The sequence below is a fragment of the Cupressus sempervirens genome, chromosome 2, assembly GCF_028749045.1.
Source record: "Cupressus sempervirens isolate cs-2001-9-10 chromosome 2, ASM2874904v1, whole genome shotgun sequence".
NCBI classification, from domain to species: Eukaryota; Viridiplantae; Streptophyta; class Pinopsida; order Cupressales; family Cupressaceae; genus Cupressus; species Cupressus sempervirens.
The window spans coordinates 429,898,153-429,910,831 of NC_143119.1; the positions used below are offsets into that span (position 1 = coordinate 429,898,153).

General features: G+C 35.6%; 1 protein-coding gene and 1 non-coding gene across 2 annotated transcripts; one reads left to right on the plus strand and one right to left on the minus strand.

Annotated features, from left to right (window-relative positions):
* Positions 1 to 324: 324 nt before the first annotated feature.
* Positions 325 to 9,572, plus strand: LOC149572924 (uncharacterized). The gene is made up of 4 exons (XM_089814041.1): positions 325 to 6,444; positions 6,982 to 8,147; positions 8,288 to 8,986; positions 9,101 to 9,572. The coding sequence occupies exons 2-4, from the start codon at positions 7,008 to 7,010 to the stop codon at positions 9,446 to 9,448; spliced, it is 2,187 nt and encodes a 728-aa protein (XP_089670167.1). The 5' UTR covers positions 325 to 6,444; positions 6,982 to 7,007; the 3' UTR covers positions 9,449 to 9,572.
* Positions 9,573 to 11,912: 2,340 nt separating this feature from the next.
* Positions 11,913 to 11,988, minus strand: LOC149572925 (small nucleolar RNA SNORD36). The gene has a single exon (XR_016360285.1). It is a non-coding gene; the product is annotated as a small nucleolar RNA SNORD36 (small nucleolar RNA).
* Between the last annotated feature and the right edge of the window lie 691 nt (positions 11,989 to 12,679).

The following is a 12,679-nucleotide window of genomic DNA, read 5'->3' on the forward strand; positions in this document are numbered from 1 at the left end:
TCCATAAATTAATTACATCATTATAATAAAACTTTTAGGATCCTTTTGGTTCATGGAATTTAAAAAGCCAGGATTTCTACAAACCTTGGTTTAGCAAAATGAAGATTTTCGAAATATTCATTCTGATTTTTGGGATTTTACTTGACCCTTTTGTTTCACTCGGAATATGCATGTGAAGACACATTTTTATGCATACGCTTGAAGTTGAGGGCAAATTTCAAAAAGTAGTCCAATCTATTATTTTTACACTCCCTAAAAAATATAACCAAATTTTGATTTTCAATTCCTACTTGCTAGTAGGAAGTTAGAAAACCTAGTTTTGAGGCAAAATTGGAAGTCCGGTATGCTAATTCCATTTTGCCAATTTTGAAACAAACACAAAAATTTGCAAATCCAAATTTTGAAAAAGTCAATTCCTGTCATCTTCCAAGAACCAAACGATCAGAGAAATAAATCAATCAATATCAAACAAAATCATCGTGATGAATTCCTATTGAAAAAATAACATATCCTAATTGCATTTGGATCTAACAACCGCCCATATTAGGGATTTGATGGGAACGCAGAATAAGGCACCAATAGACTCTCCTCCACAACTTAAAAAAACATGCCAACATTCCTTTGACCCCAAAGCTCATAAGCAAACCAACTTGGAAGTGATCTACATCTCCCTATTACGTTTCCGTACTGATCCCATGAAGGGAATCTACAATTGAAAACAACATTACAAGGTTAAATGCCTTTCTATAATCATGCATTCTTTTATTGACAGAATTGACTATGTGCCCATTCAAATTTCTCCCTCGATTTTACCAACTGCCAATTGTTTCCCATCTCCATCCATGTCTTGTAATGTTCTTTAACCTTTCCCCTCTGAATGACTTGCTTGTTTCTTTCTTTTCTATTAAACCCTGCGAACTCTTGTTTGTTCTATGGTAACCATAACCTGTTGATTGATACTTTTCTTACGCTGGATGGAAGTTGGTTAAGGCTGAATTTGGCATTATGCCTACCAATTCTTTGAAATTTTATTAAAACCTTATCCACATTTCTTTTTGCACATATCCTTCAAGCCTTGAAAATCACAAGACACATTCCTTTGAAATTATTCTGTCAACAAATAAATGCTCCTGATATGATATTATGATATGCCAAACTAGAACCATCTATTTTCAGCAAAATTGAGTCTGGTATATATGCCAAACTAGAACCATCTCTATCCTACTGCAATGCTTATTGAAGTTTGCTATTACTCATCAGTTTCATAAGCGATGTTTTTGAACTCTACAATGTCGGAGAGATGCCAATAAACTAGAATAAAATTGTCAACACAGATTGCCATTTACTTGGAATCTGCATCAGATTTGTTCTCTTTTTACTTTTAGGTGAGTAGTAATCACAAAATTTCATTATTTTGATGCAATCGGAACTTAAACACAAACCTCTATCCAAAAAAGCAATGCCAAATGATAAATAAATGTGGTTAAGGAGAGATGAAATCAGATACAGAAATCTCTGGTTTCTCCGTTGAACTAAACAAAATGAAATGATCCATTAACTCAAAAATCTGATAACATACATTAGCAAACTTCAGAAGCTGAAATACAATTACAACGGCATTTAACAACAAAAATGGATTACATAATTTATTTTTCTAAAACAATCTGCATTTCCTTTTCTATAGGAAATCCATGCACACCAAAAACATAAAAATCACCCACAATATTGCTACCACATACTCCCTCTCTCCCCCACATAAACCATGCACTCACTCACTCCCCCTCCAAAATAAAACAAAAGGCAACCTGCAACAAATTAATTAGAATGGCCCTCGGCCCTCTGCATATGTTACTGAACAGCAGTTATGCATGTTCATTGTTTACTTATATTAGATTATTCATGTAATGTGTTCATTCATTGCCTACCACTGAAGAAGGGGTGTTTGAATTTTTAATTCCTCCTACCCACGTGGATGCCATACATCAGAAACCCATGGTAAATTCAAATGTTTCATGAATGAAAATGCTTTTTTTAACCCGCATCTTTGTCTTATCTCTCAATGTGCTATTTCAAGTTTCCTCTGTAATTTGATGGCTCTTCCACCTTTAAATTTCTTCTCTTTCTCCCTCTTTTCATATTATCCAACTCCTACCAATATGCACTTTGAATACTCTGAAAACTCATTCACTTGAAAGTTATCTTCTTCAGTAAATTAAATTATAATCGAATTTCTGCATAAATTTTTCCTTGAGATCGCTGCAACAATTTGTTCATCATCTTCCCCTCCCGCAACATAATGTCCTTCATTCATGTCTTCCAAAAGACATTATTTTACTTCAAATTTTTCCTCTTCTTCATCCACGTCATTGTTCGAAACAAAACCACGGGCAACAAACTATTAATTTCAAAACCCTCAACTCCAATAATCTCTTTCTCAGATAGGACATCATCCATCAATCCACCCTTCACCTGTACATCTTTATCTCCATTTATAACTTCATCTATCAATGTATTATTTGTTGCGAGATTGTCTCCTCTACCAATGCTATATCCATAAACAAATCAGATTCAACGAGTTCCCCCAAAAATCACATTTTACCGCTTACCCCTTACTGGAACTGTCATTCTGCCACTTTGAAATACAATCATAACTGCTGCAACTTGCATAAGTAATCCAGGGTCTTCGTCTTTATCTCTTGCAACTAACTCTTTTAACTCCATTTACCAAACATTTCCAGTTTTCTTACACAGCTTTTCAGCAGGATTTCAACTTGTGTTGAAGTGCATCCTTCAACATGTACGTGTTTGCATAGCCATAGTGCACTGCCTTCGTGTCCAACTGCCATGGTCTTCCCAGTGACATATGCAAGCAGCCAGACATTCATTAGCATAACATCACATAAGACTTCATCACGGTAATCTCCTGTCTTAAATTTAACTAACCATTGTTCACTCACCAAAACTTTTAGATCATCCTACAACCAGTCTGATATGGATGTGCATGCCTTATTCTTTCTAATCATAATTTTCTTTCCATTTCTTCTGAAACAAGACTGTCTATACTTCCACCATCAATAATGACATTGCAAACCTTGTCTCAACCCTTCGTCTTGTTCTAAACAGGTTCTTTCTTTGAATTGGTTCATTCGACAGGACTCTCCTGGCAACTAGCACTTCTCCATTTTAAACATCATCTCATCATGTAGATTCAACTTCCTCATTTTACATTTGTGACTGGGGCTTTTCCTTCATTTATTCCTTTTATGTTTGCATCTTCCAGACATTCATATGCTTTATGTCCTCTTCCACATATAAAACAAGTCATCTTATAATTTACTCTTCCAAACCCTCTACCTGGTCTACCTGGTCTACCCGGTCTTCCTCTTCATTCTTGTTCGCGAGGATATGAATCATTATTCCTTCAATTTTTATTGACAACCATGAAACATTATTCCTTCAATTTTTATTGCTGCCACGGTTGTCATTCTTATGAATTTTTTAGATTTGAGACTTCATCTCAATTTGTTTACTTTCAAATCTTTTGTTCAACTAATCTTCAAATTTTAGAGCAAATTGAAATGCTTCCTGCATCAATAATGACATCTTATACCTTGTCTCAACACTTGCATCTTGCTCTATATAGGATCTATCTTTGAATTGATTATTCAAAATGACTCTTAATTCTCTGATTGTGTAGATTCAACTTCCTCATTGCTCTATATAGGTTCTATCTTTGAATTGATTCATTCAAAATGACTCTTAATTCTCTGATTGTGTAGATCCAACTTCCTCATTTACATTTGTTCCTCTGACTTTTCCTTCATTTCTTCCTTTTCTATTGCCATCTCCTGAACACTCGTATGCTTTGCGTCCTTCTCTTCCACGTTTAAAACAGGTTATCGTGTAATTTTGTCTTCCAAACCCTCTACCCGATCTTCCTCATCCTCTATAATCTTGTTCACAGGGATATGAATCATTATTCCTTTGATTTTTATTGCAGCCATGGTCGTCATTCTTTTTAGGTTTGAGACTTCAACTCAATCTCCATATGATTTCCCCTTTTCTTTTCATCTTGGCCTTTCCTCTTTCGTTTACTTTCAAATCTTTTGTTTAACTTTTCTTCAAATTTTAGGGTAAATTGAAATGCCTCCTGTATTGTATAAATTTGTATTACTTCCAAATCTTCTTGAATGCTTGGTCATAGCCCCCATTTATTTAACAAGCCATTTTATCCTTGTCTGCTTCATACTGCTTCATAATGACATCTTCTGGTAAGAATTTTGTGAAATCCGTATATCCGTCCTACTCCCTTGTTTCAAGCTTTGCAACTCATAATCAATAGGAATTTACTGTGCCTTCATCATTTTCACCATTTTATCCTATTTCCGACCCTTCCTCTTCCAATATGTACCTCCTTCCACCAAATTTTTGCATGTCCTTTTAGTCTTATTTTAGCAAACCTCACTTTGTCTGGATCCTCTATTTCTTCAAACATATTTCTTTAAACTCTATTTCTTTGAACTCTGTTTGGTTTCTGGAAGATGACAGGAATTGGCTTTTTCAAAATTTGGATTTGAAAATTTTTGCATTTGTTTCAAAATTGGCAAAATGGAATTCGCATACCGAACTTCCAATTTTGCCTCAAAACCAGGTTTTCCAACTTCTTACTAGCAAGTAGGAATTGCAAAAACAATAGATTGGACTGCTTTTTGAAACTTGCTTTCAACTCCAAACTTAACGCATAAAAATGTGTCTTTACACACATCTTCCGGATTCAAGTAAAATTTCAAAAATCGGAATGAAGATTTGCAAAACCTTGATTTGGCTAAACCAAGATTTGTAAAAATCCTGATTTTTTAAATTCCAGAAACCAAACTTAAGTACTCTTTCTTGATATATATCCAAACTATAAATTCTTCTAGATCCTCTATTTCTTCAAACTCTCTATTAATTCTTCTAGATCCTCTATTTCTTCAAACATATTTCTTCAAACTCTTAAGTACTCTTCCTTGACATAGATCCAGACTATTAATTCTTCTAGATCAAGGTACCCATTGAAGAAAGGAACTTCCACCTTCGGCCTTTTCTCAATCTCCGGCAATGCTTTAGCAAAAGGTATTTCTCCAATCTCATCATCTTCACTTTCAGATTCTCTCCACTGAACAAACCCTCTTCTGATTTTTAATTTTTAATTTTTTATGGCTTCAACCTGCCTAATGCCTAATGAAGTCGCTAAAATTATCAATGTAGGGAACATTTGGAGGATTTCTTCCTCCCCTTCTAGATCCAACTCTACCCCAACCACATGGGCCTCTTCTTGCATCGATTCTCACAACATCCGTAAGCTCAATCCTGCTGATAAGCATCTCCCTCTGCCGAATTCTGCCTGCACACTTAGAATCTTCTAGTTCTGATATTACTGATGCAAAAGAAAATTAAACACAATCCTCTAAACAATGCCAAATGATAAATAAATAACATGAAGATATAAAATCAAATGTACTCGATTGACCTTCACAAAAAGAAATAACCCGTTAACTCAGAAATCTGCTTACATACATAGGCAGACTTCACAAGCTATAATACAATCACAGAAGTGATTACTAACTGGTCTACAACACAACAAGAATTAAATATGCAAATTATTTTTCTAGAGCAATCTTCTTTTTCTTTTTTTGTCAGGAAATCCCTGCACACCAACAACATTAAAATCAGACACACAATTGCTGCCACACTGCCCCCCTCCACCCAAAAACCATGCACTCACACCTCCCACTCCAAAGAAAAAACTAAAAGAAATTAGCTGCCTCCTTTCTTTTGCTTTCTTTGGTAGTCAAAGTTAATCATCTTGACCTTAATTAAGTAGATGCTACGATGAGATGATTAGTTCTATATCATAGATAGAATGGGAATTTGAGAATGTTTAAGACGTGCAGTGTGATTTTTATAACAACGCATCTGTAAACGATTCTTTTTCCTTCAATTTTATTAACTAAATGCTAAGTAGCCGAATCGCTCCCCCCAGCCCATCGTTTCCGGGTACGAGTCGATTCGGAATCAGAAACCGAGGGGAATCGACTGTGGGCACGAACAAGAATCGGATTTTCATTTCGTTTCATTTCAAAGCGATTCTGTGCTGACATGGTGATTCCACGTCGACTCCAAGTCGACTCCTTGACTTTGACCGCGCGTAAAACCCTAAAATATCTTCGTAAACATAACGCGGCGCGGCTTTTTTTTGGGTTATTTTCACTTCGCGCGGCCGCGTTTTATTTTCTCCTACGTGCGTTTGTGTTTGCCGAGTCTAGGGTTTGCAACTCTCTTGCATTTGTGCGGACGACCTCCATTAATGCGACCTCTACCTCGACCTGTGTCTGCGATCTTCAACCACGACCTATGTTTGCAAACTGCGACCTTCAACAACGTGACGCGACCATTATCCAGGCAAGTCGGCGACCATCTGGTTTTTCCGACTCCATTTTCGACCATGGATTTTTTAAAATTTTTACTGCCACAGTTTCATTCGTTTTCAAGGATAGTTTTAATTTTTACTACCATAGTTTCAAAATTATTATTTCATTTTCGGGTTCAAAAATACATGTTTATTAAATTATATATTTATCATTAGAAATATGATAAGGTTTATAATTTATAAACTTGAGTTTATAGTATATCATATAGTTTATTTAAAAAGGATATACTATATATAGTTTAGAGTATATCATTTAGTGAGTTTATAAATATGATAGAGTTTATAGTATATCATATACAGGTTTATAAACACTAAAATAATCATATTTTTATAAACATATATGATATATATATATATATATATATATATATATATATATATTAGACTATTACTATTAGTAAATACTAAATGCTAAATAAGTATATTAAATATTATTTATTTCAAATTTTATTATTTTACTATTGAAATTAAATTATCTGTTTTAAAAGTTATTCTTGTATGAATTGCAGGGTGCTAGCAGTTATTCAAATTTAACATGGCAGACACTACTCCTGCATTTACTGTCGACCCAGCTTCACCATTATGGAGGCATGTGAACATATTAGAACATGTTCCTGGTGGAGGGACATGTATTTGGATATGTCCCGGATGTGATGTGCAGTATACAAGTTCATACAGCCGAGTGAAAGGGCATTTGTGTGCGATTCCTGGAAAGGGAATCAAAGCTTGTCCAGGAAAAAATAAGGTACCCACACCGGTTTCTAAAATAGCAGCATATATTAAAGAACAAGAGGAAGCGGATGCAAGAATTGAAAGTAGGTATGGGCATCCATTGTTGAAGACCAAAGGAAGGGGCTCACGGAAGTCACGTGCTTCATCATCTCAAAGCTATACACCTAGTGCTGCTCCTGATATTGTTGTAGAAAGCCATCCATTTATGACGAGAAATGAAGATGAGACTAGTAATCTGAAGAGAGCAAGAGGACCATTGGAGATGGCATTTAGTAATGATTATAGAGATATTGCTGATGAAGCGATTGCTAGGTGCCTCTATGCAAACGGTTTATCATTCAATGTTGTCAGATCACCCTATTGGCAAGACATGATAAGAAAAATAAATGAAGCTCCAAAGGGGTACACAGGCCCAGGTTATGAGAAGGTTCGTACCACTTTATTGACAAAGGAGGTCAAGCATATAAAAACTTCATTGGCTCCTATTAAAGCCTCATGGAAAGAAACAGGGGTGTCCATTATTTCTGATGGGTGGAAGGATGCAAAAAACGGACCCTTAATTAATGTGATTGCAATGTCCCCTAAAGGGGCAATGTTTCTAAAAGCTGTTGATTGTGAGGGTGAAGTAAAGGATGCACAATTCATTGCGAACATTCTCATAGAATGCATTAATGAAGTAGGCTCTCAAAATGTTGTCCAAGTTGTAACAGACAATGCAAAGAACTGTAGAGCAGCTGGTATGTTAGTTGAGAAACAATTCCCACATATATTTTGGACACCTTGTGCCGTGCATTCACTCAACCTCATGCTACAGAAGTTGGGTACTAAAATAGCTTGGATCAAACAAGTTTATGATGAAGCTCAAGATATCCAAATGTTCATAACGAACCACCACTTCTCCCAAGCCATTTTTAGATCATTCTCGCGCCTGGAGCTATTGAAGGTAATCCAAAATTCAAATACTACAATTTTATGTTTTACGTTAGTTATAAGTTTATAACTTATTATCTTATTTATTTCAGCAAAACTATATATGTACATATTCTTTATTTTTAATTACTTGTTTTTTTAATTTTCAAATAGGTTGCTGAGACTAGATTTGCATCAAATACAATTGTCTTGAGACGGCTTGTGAAGGTTCAAGAGGCACTTTCTAGTATGGTGATCAGCCACCAATGGAACACATGGAGGCAATCCAATAATGAGAGGGCAATTGATATTAGGAGAAGGATTTTGGATGAAACTTGGTGGAGTCGTGCAGAATACCTTCTTAGTTTCACAAAGCCCATCCTAGGTATGATACGCTTTACTGACATGGATAAGCCATGCTTGGGGGAGGTTTTTGATGGAATAGACTCAATGATTGAGAATATGAGATCTGTCATAAATGCAAAAGAGCAAGACCCTGAAGAAACCTTCTTCAAGGAGGTGCAATTAATATGTGTTGAGCGATGGAACAAAATGACCACCCCACTCCATCTTCTTGCCTTCTCATTGAGTCCCAAATATTATAGTGAAGAGATTCTTGCTTTGCCAACAAGGGTGCCACCATATCGTGATGCAGAAGTAGGTGAAGGGGCTAGGAAAGCTATTTCTAAACTCTTCCCTGATATTGAAATGGAGGATGCAGTTACAAGTGAATTTACTGATTTTGTATCATCCACTGGTCATACTCTTGCTGCTATTCGTGACAAGTATAGGAAGGATGCTCACTCTTGGTGGTACCTCAATGGCCACAAATCGCCAAACCTCCAAATTCTAGCAATCAAAGTTCTATCACAGGTAAGTTTGTATATACTATAAACTCTAAATCTGGTTGTCATTTTGAAATTAACAAACTCATTTGATTTACTTAAATTTTAGAGACTCCAATGAGATCTTCCTTTGCTTCATTAGGTTGCTAGTTCATCTTCAGCTGAACGAAATTGGAGTACATACTCCTTCATCCATTCAGTGAAGCGCAATCGGTTGGCATCAAGCAAAGCTGAGGATTTAGTCTATGTGCATTCAAACTTGCGCCTTCTTACTCACAAATCTGATGAGTACAAGGAAGGGGCAGCAAAATTATGGGATGTAGAACCGGAGTCTACTGACTTTGATCTTCCTATTGGTGCACCAGCTTTACCAATGGAGGATTTAAGTAGCCAGCATATTTTTAGTGCAAATACCAGTGGGATTCAATCATCTAATGTCAATGTTAATGACAATCTTTCTATTGATGATGACCCATATGGTTCTGATTAGTGAGCTGATCAGTGATACTGATTTCTAGTATTATTTCTATTGCAAACAATAACTATATTTCATGACACTAGCTCGATCTTTTTTGATATCGAAAACTGAATTTCAGATTAATTACTTATGCTAATTAGTACTTATGTTTCAAAGTCTGGAATTTATAATGGTTTTGTTTAGCTGCTAGCATATGTGTTGGTATTTAAATTCTAAATTTAATTTGTTTTTGATATTGGTATGTTTTCTAGCAGCACACATACATATATTTTATCTATATATATATAGATTTTTTGTATATATATGTGGACGTACCCGTACCCGTACCCAACACCTAAAAAGAATTCTGCCGTACCAACGTTTCGTACCCACGTACCCGTACCCGTTCCCGATGATTCGGCTACTTAGACTAAATGTCAAGTGTTGGTGTCTTCACAGAATCTTTGGTTTAGCATGTTTATTAAAGCCTTATCTGATGATGGTGTAGGCTATGTGGTTTTAATGAAGAATGTACTCATTGATGTTCTTCATCTTTTTGCCACTCAAAGCAGCTTTATAGGTAATGTCTCACTGGTGCTGTCTGCTCCGGATGGGGAAGACGTAAAAATCTTCTTTGACAAGGAATCAAAAGCGCCAAGGTTTATAACCCGAGCAAGATTAATTCACTTTAGGCATTTGGTTTGCCTTAATTAATTGTTTTGAGTGTAGACAAGACATTTCATAGGGATTACCTGTGTTGCTGTTGAAACATCGTCAGTTCGGACTGCTTGATGTATACAGTGTACCCAGTAGTTTCCTGATTTATAATGTTATATTTAAGTTGTACTGGTTAGATTTGCTCTATTTCTCAACGAAGGGAAAATGAACAAAGGTATAATTTCTGGTAATAATATTAGAGTTAATTTATTCATATGAAAAATGATTTCAATTCAGTTAGGTTGTATAATGCGAGGCAGTATTGAAGTTTTATTTCTAGGTTTCGCTCTGTCTATGTTTTTACTTACATCATGCATTTTAGCCTTGTAACCTACTGGTCCTTATCCAAGAAGTTAAGCAGCGAAGCGCAGTTACACCTCATGACAGCTATAGAAAACATAAGTACTGCATGCAAATTTTAGGTTGGACAAAAAACTCCAGTAAGAACAGTGTCTATAAGATGTTCTCCCAGACTACTCTTCCTTTGATTGTAGTGTCACTGCTTACTCTGCTACAAGCAATTGCACACGAGGATGAAATGAATAGGACCACCAATAATGATTGTCCTTTACTTTTAGTTTCTTATTGAAAGTGGATATGCAGGCAATTATTGAAAGTGGATATGCAAGCAATCAGCCTAAGAAGCATGAGCAAGTTGTTTTTGAACTCTAATAAGAATGATTCTAGTGAGATTTTGAGCTTCCCTCAAGAAAATCAGGTAGAATTTACTACATAGAAGGCGTGTTGACAAAAATGATTATGAGAACATGGGAGCTAGCTTCTATTGCTAATGTCTCTTGCTCTTCCTGCTCTTGATATTATTAGCTCAGATGTTGGTATTGATAATGCTCGCTGTTGAAAAATACTTTGGCGGTGTAAGCCTTTACTAGAAACAACTATTTCTATGTAATTAGTTTCGAAGAACAAGTGTGTGATGTAACTCTTGAACCCTATCCATGTCCATGGCCCCTCTGGTCATGGTTCTTGTGCCCTAGAGGGCTTTTTATCGCACAGGTGTAAATATAGGAATTCCAAACAGATTTGAAGTAACAAAAAGCCCGACAATAAAAAGGCAAACATAATACTGATATTAGGAACCTTTATTTATCTTGTCACCAGATAACATTAATTGCTCAAATTGATATTAATATTTTAATTTTCTATGATCAGATTCCACAACCCATTAAATTAAATGGGTATTCAACAAAGCTATGTCCTTGAGAACCCATCACTGCTTCTTGATATCTGGTAAACATAAATATATATGGAAAGACAAAAAGAGGATATGGACTTCGAAGGAAAACAGAACAGAATATAGAAATAAATATCTACAAACGACCTAATATTGAGCTAAAGTTAAACCTACTTGCATCTGCCTGTCTATTCAATAACAAAAAATACTTCATAAAGTTCAACCTACTTGCATCTCCCTGTCTATTCAATAACAAAAAATACTTCATAGAAGCAATAAAAACAAACAAAAGAAAAGATAATCACCGAAGCGACACGAAAAATGCATACATAAGTTGAGAACCAATCAATGAAAACGCCCAAGGATCAAGACTTCCCTTCACATAAGGCACCCAGGAGTTAACGAATAATTGAAAATCAAGAAGAAAATGCATCAGCACTCACAAGTCGTAACTTTCCTCAAATTAACATAGGTGTTGGATTGTTAAAGCACATCCTCTGCATTTGTCTTCTTGACAAACCGAATTTCCATCAAATATGTGGAAAGGAGCAGCAAACATTCTAAGTGTACGGAACTTTACAACTAGTTTGTGCGTCAGTTTTAAAAAGCTCGAATTTTTATGCATCAATAAAAATCAGACGCACAGGATTTGCATCATCCGCACAAGAATCTAAACCTAGAAGAAAAAAACCCGATTGCGATTCCACACTCAACTATTTTAAACAAAACATTAAAAACCTAATTTGCCTACAGATTTACAGCAATGAAAATAAGAGGGATCCATCGTCTATAAAGCTCTTTGGAATCGTCAACTTATCTTCGTGCCTCTGTGTTAACTCCGATTGCCAATACAGGCAAGAACAGCGGCAAAACCAGAATGCCATGAGTCAAGCGCACCGCGCGCTCTAAAGCGGTGACGATCCATGATTAGGGTTAGGGTTTTCCGACATCTGTATGGTAAAAGCAACTCGAGAATTAGGGTTAGGGTTTTCCGACATCTCCATTCTGTAATTTAAAGTTGGCTTACAATCAGCATCAAATTCATAAAATTCTACTAGGGTTGGTAGCCACAAAGAACTAGGGCTTGCATCTTTGGGCGCTCTCTATCCAACAATTTATTTGTATCTTAATGGAAAACATATTGCTAACAAACAATAATATGTTGCGTATGTGTTAGCTAATTGTATTAATACATATTAGTAATTTGCAAATACTTATAATTAGCTAACATATATATGCTAAAATACCATTATTTGTTAGCAATATATTACTAATGTTCAAATAAATTGCTATGTAGACAGTGCTAAATAAGTTGGTACGTAGTAGACAATGTCACATTGATGTCAATTTATTTT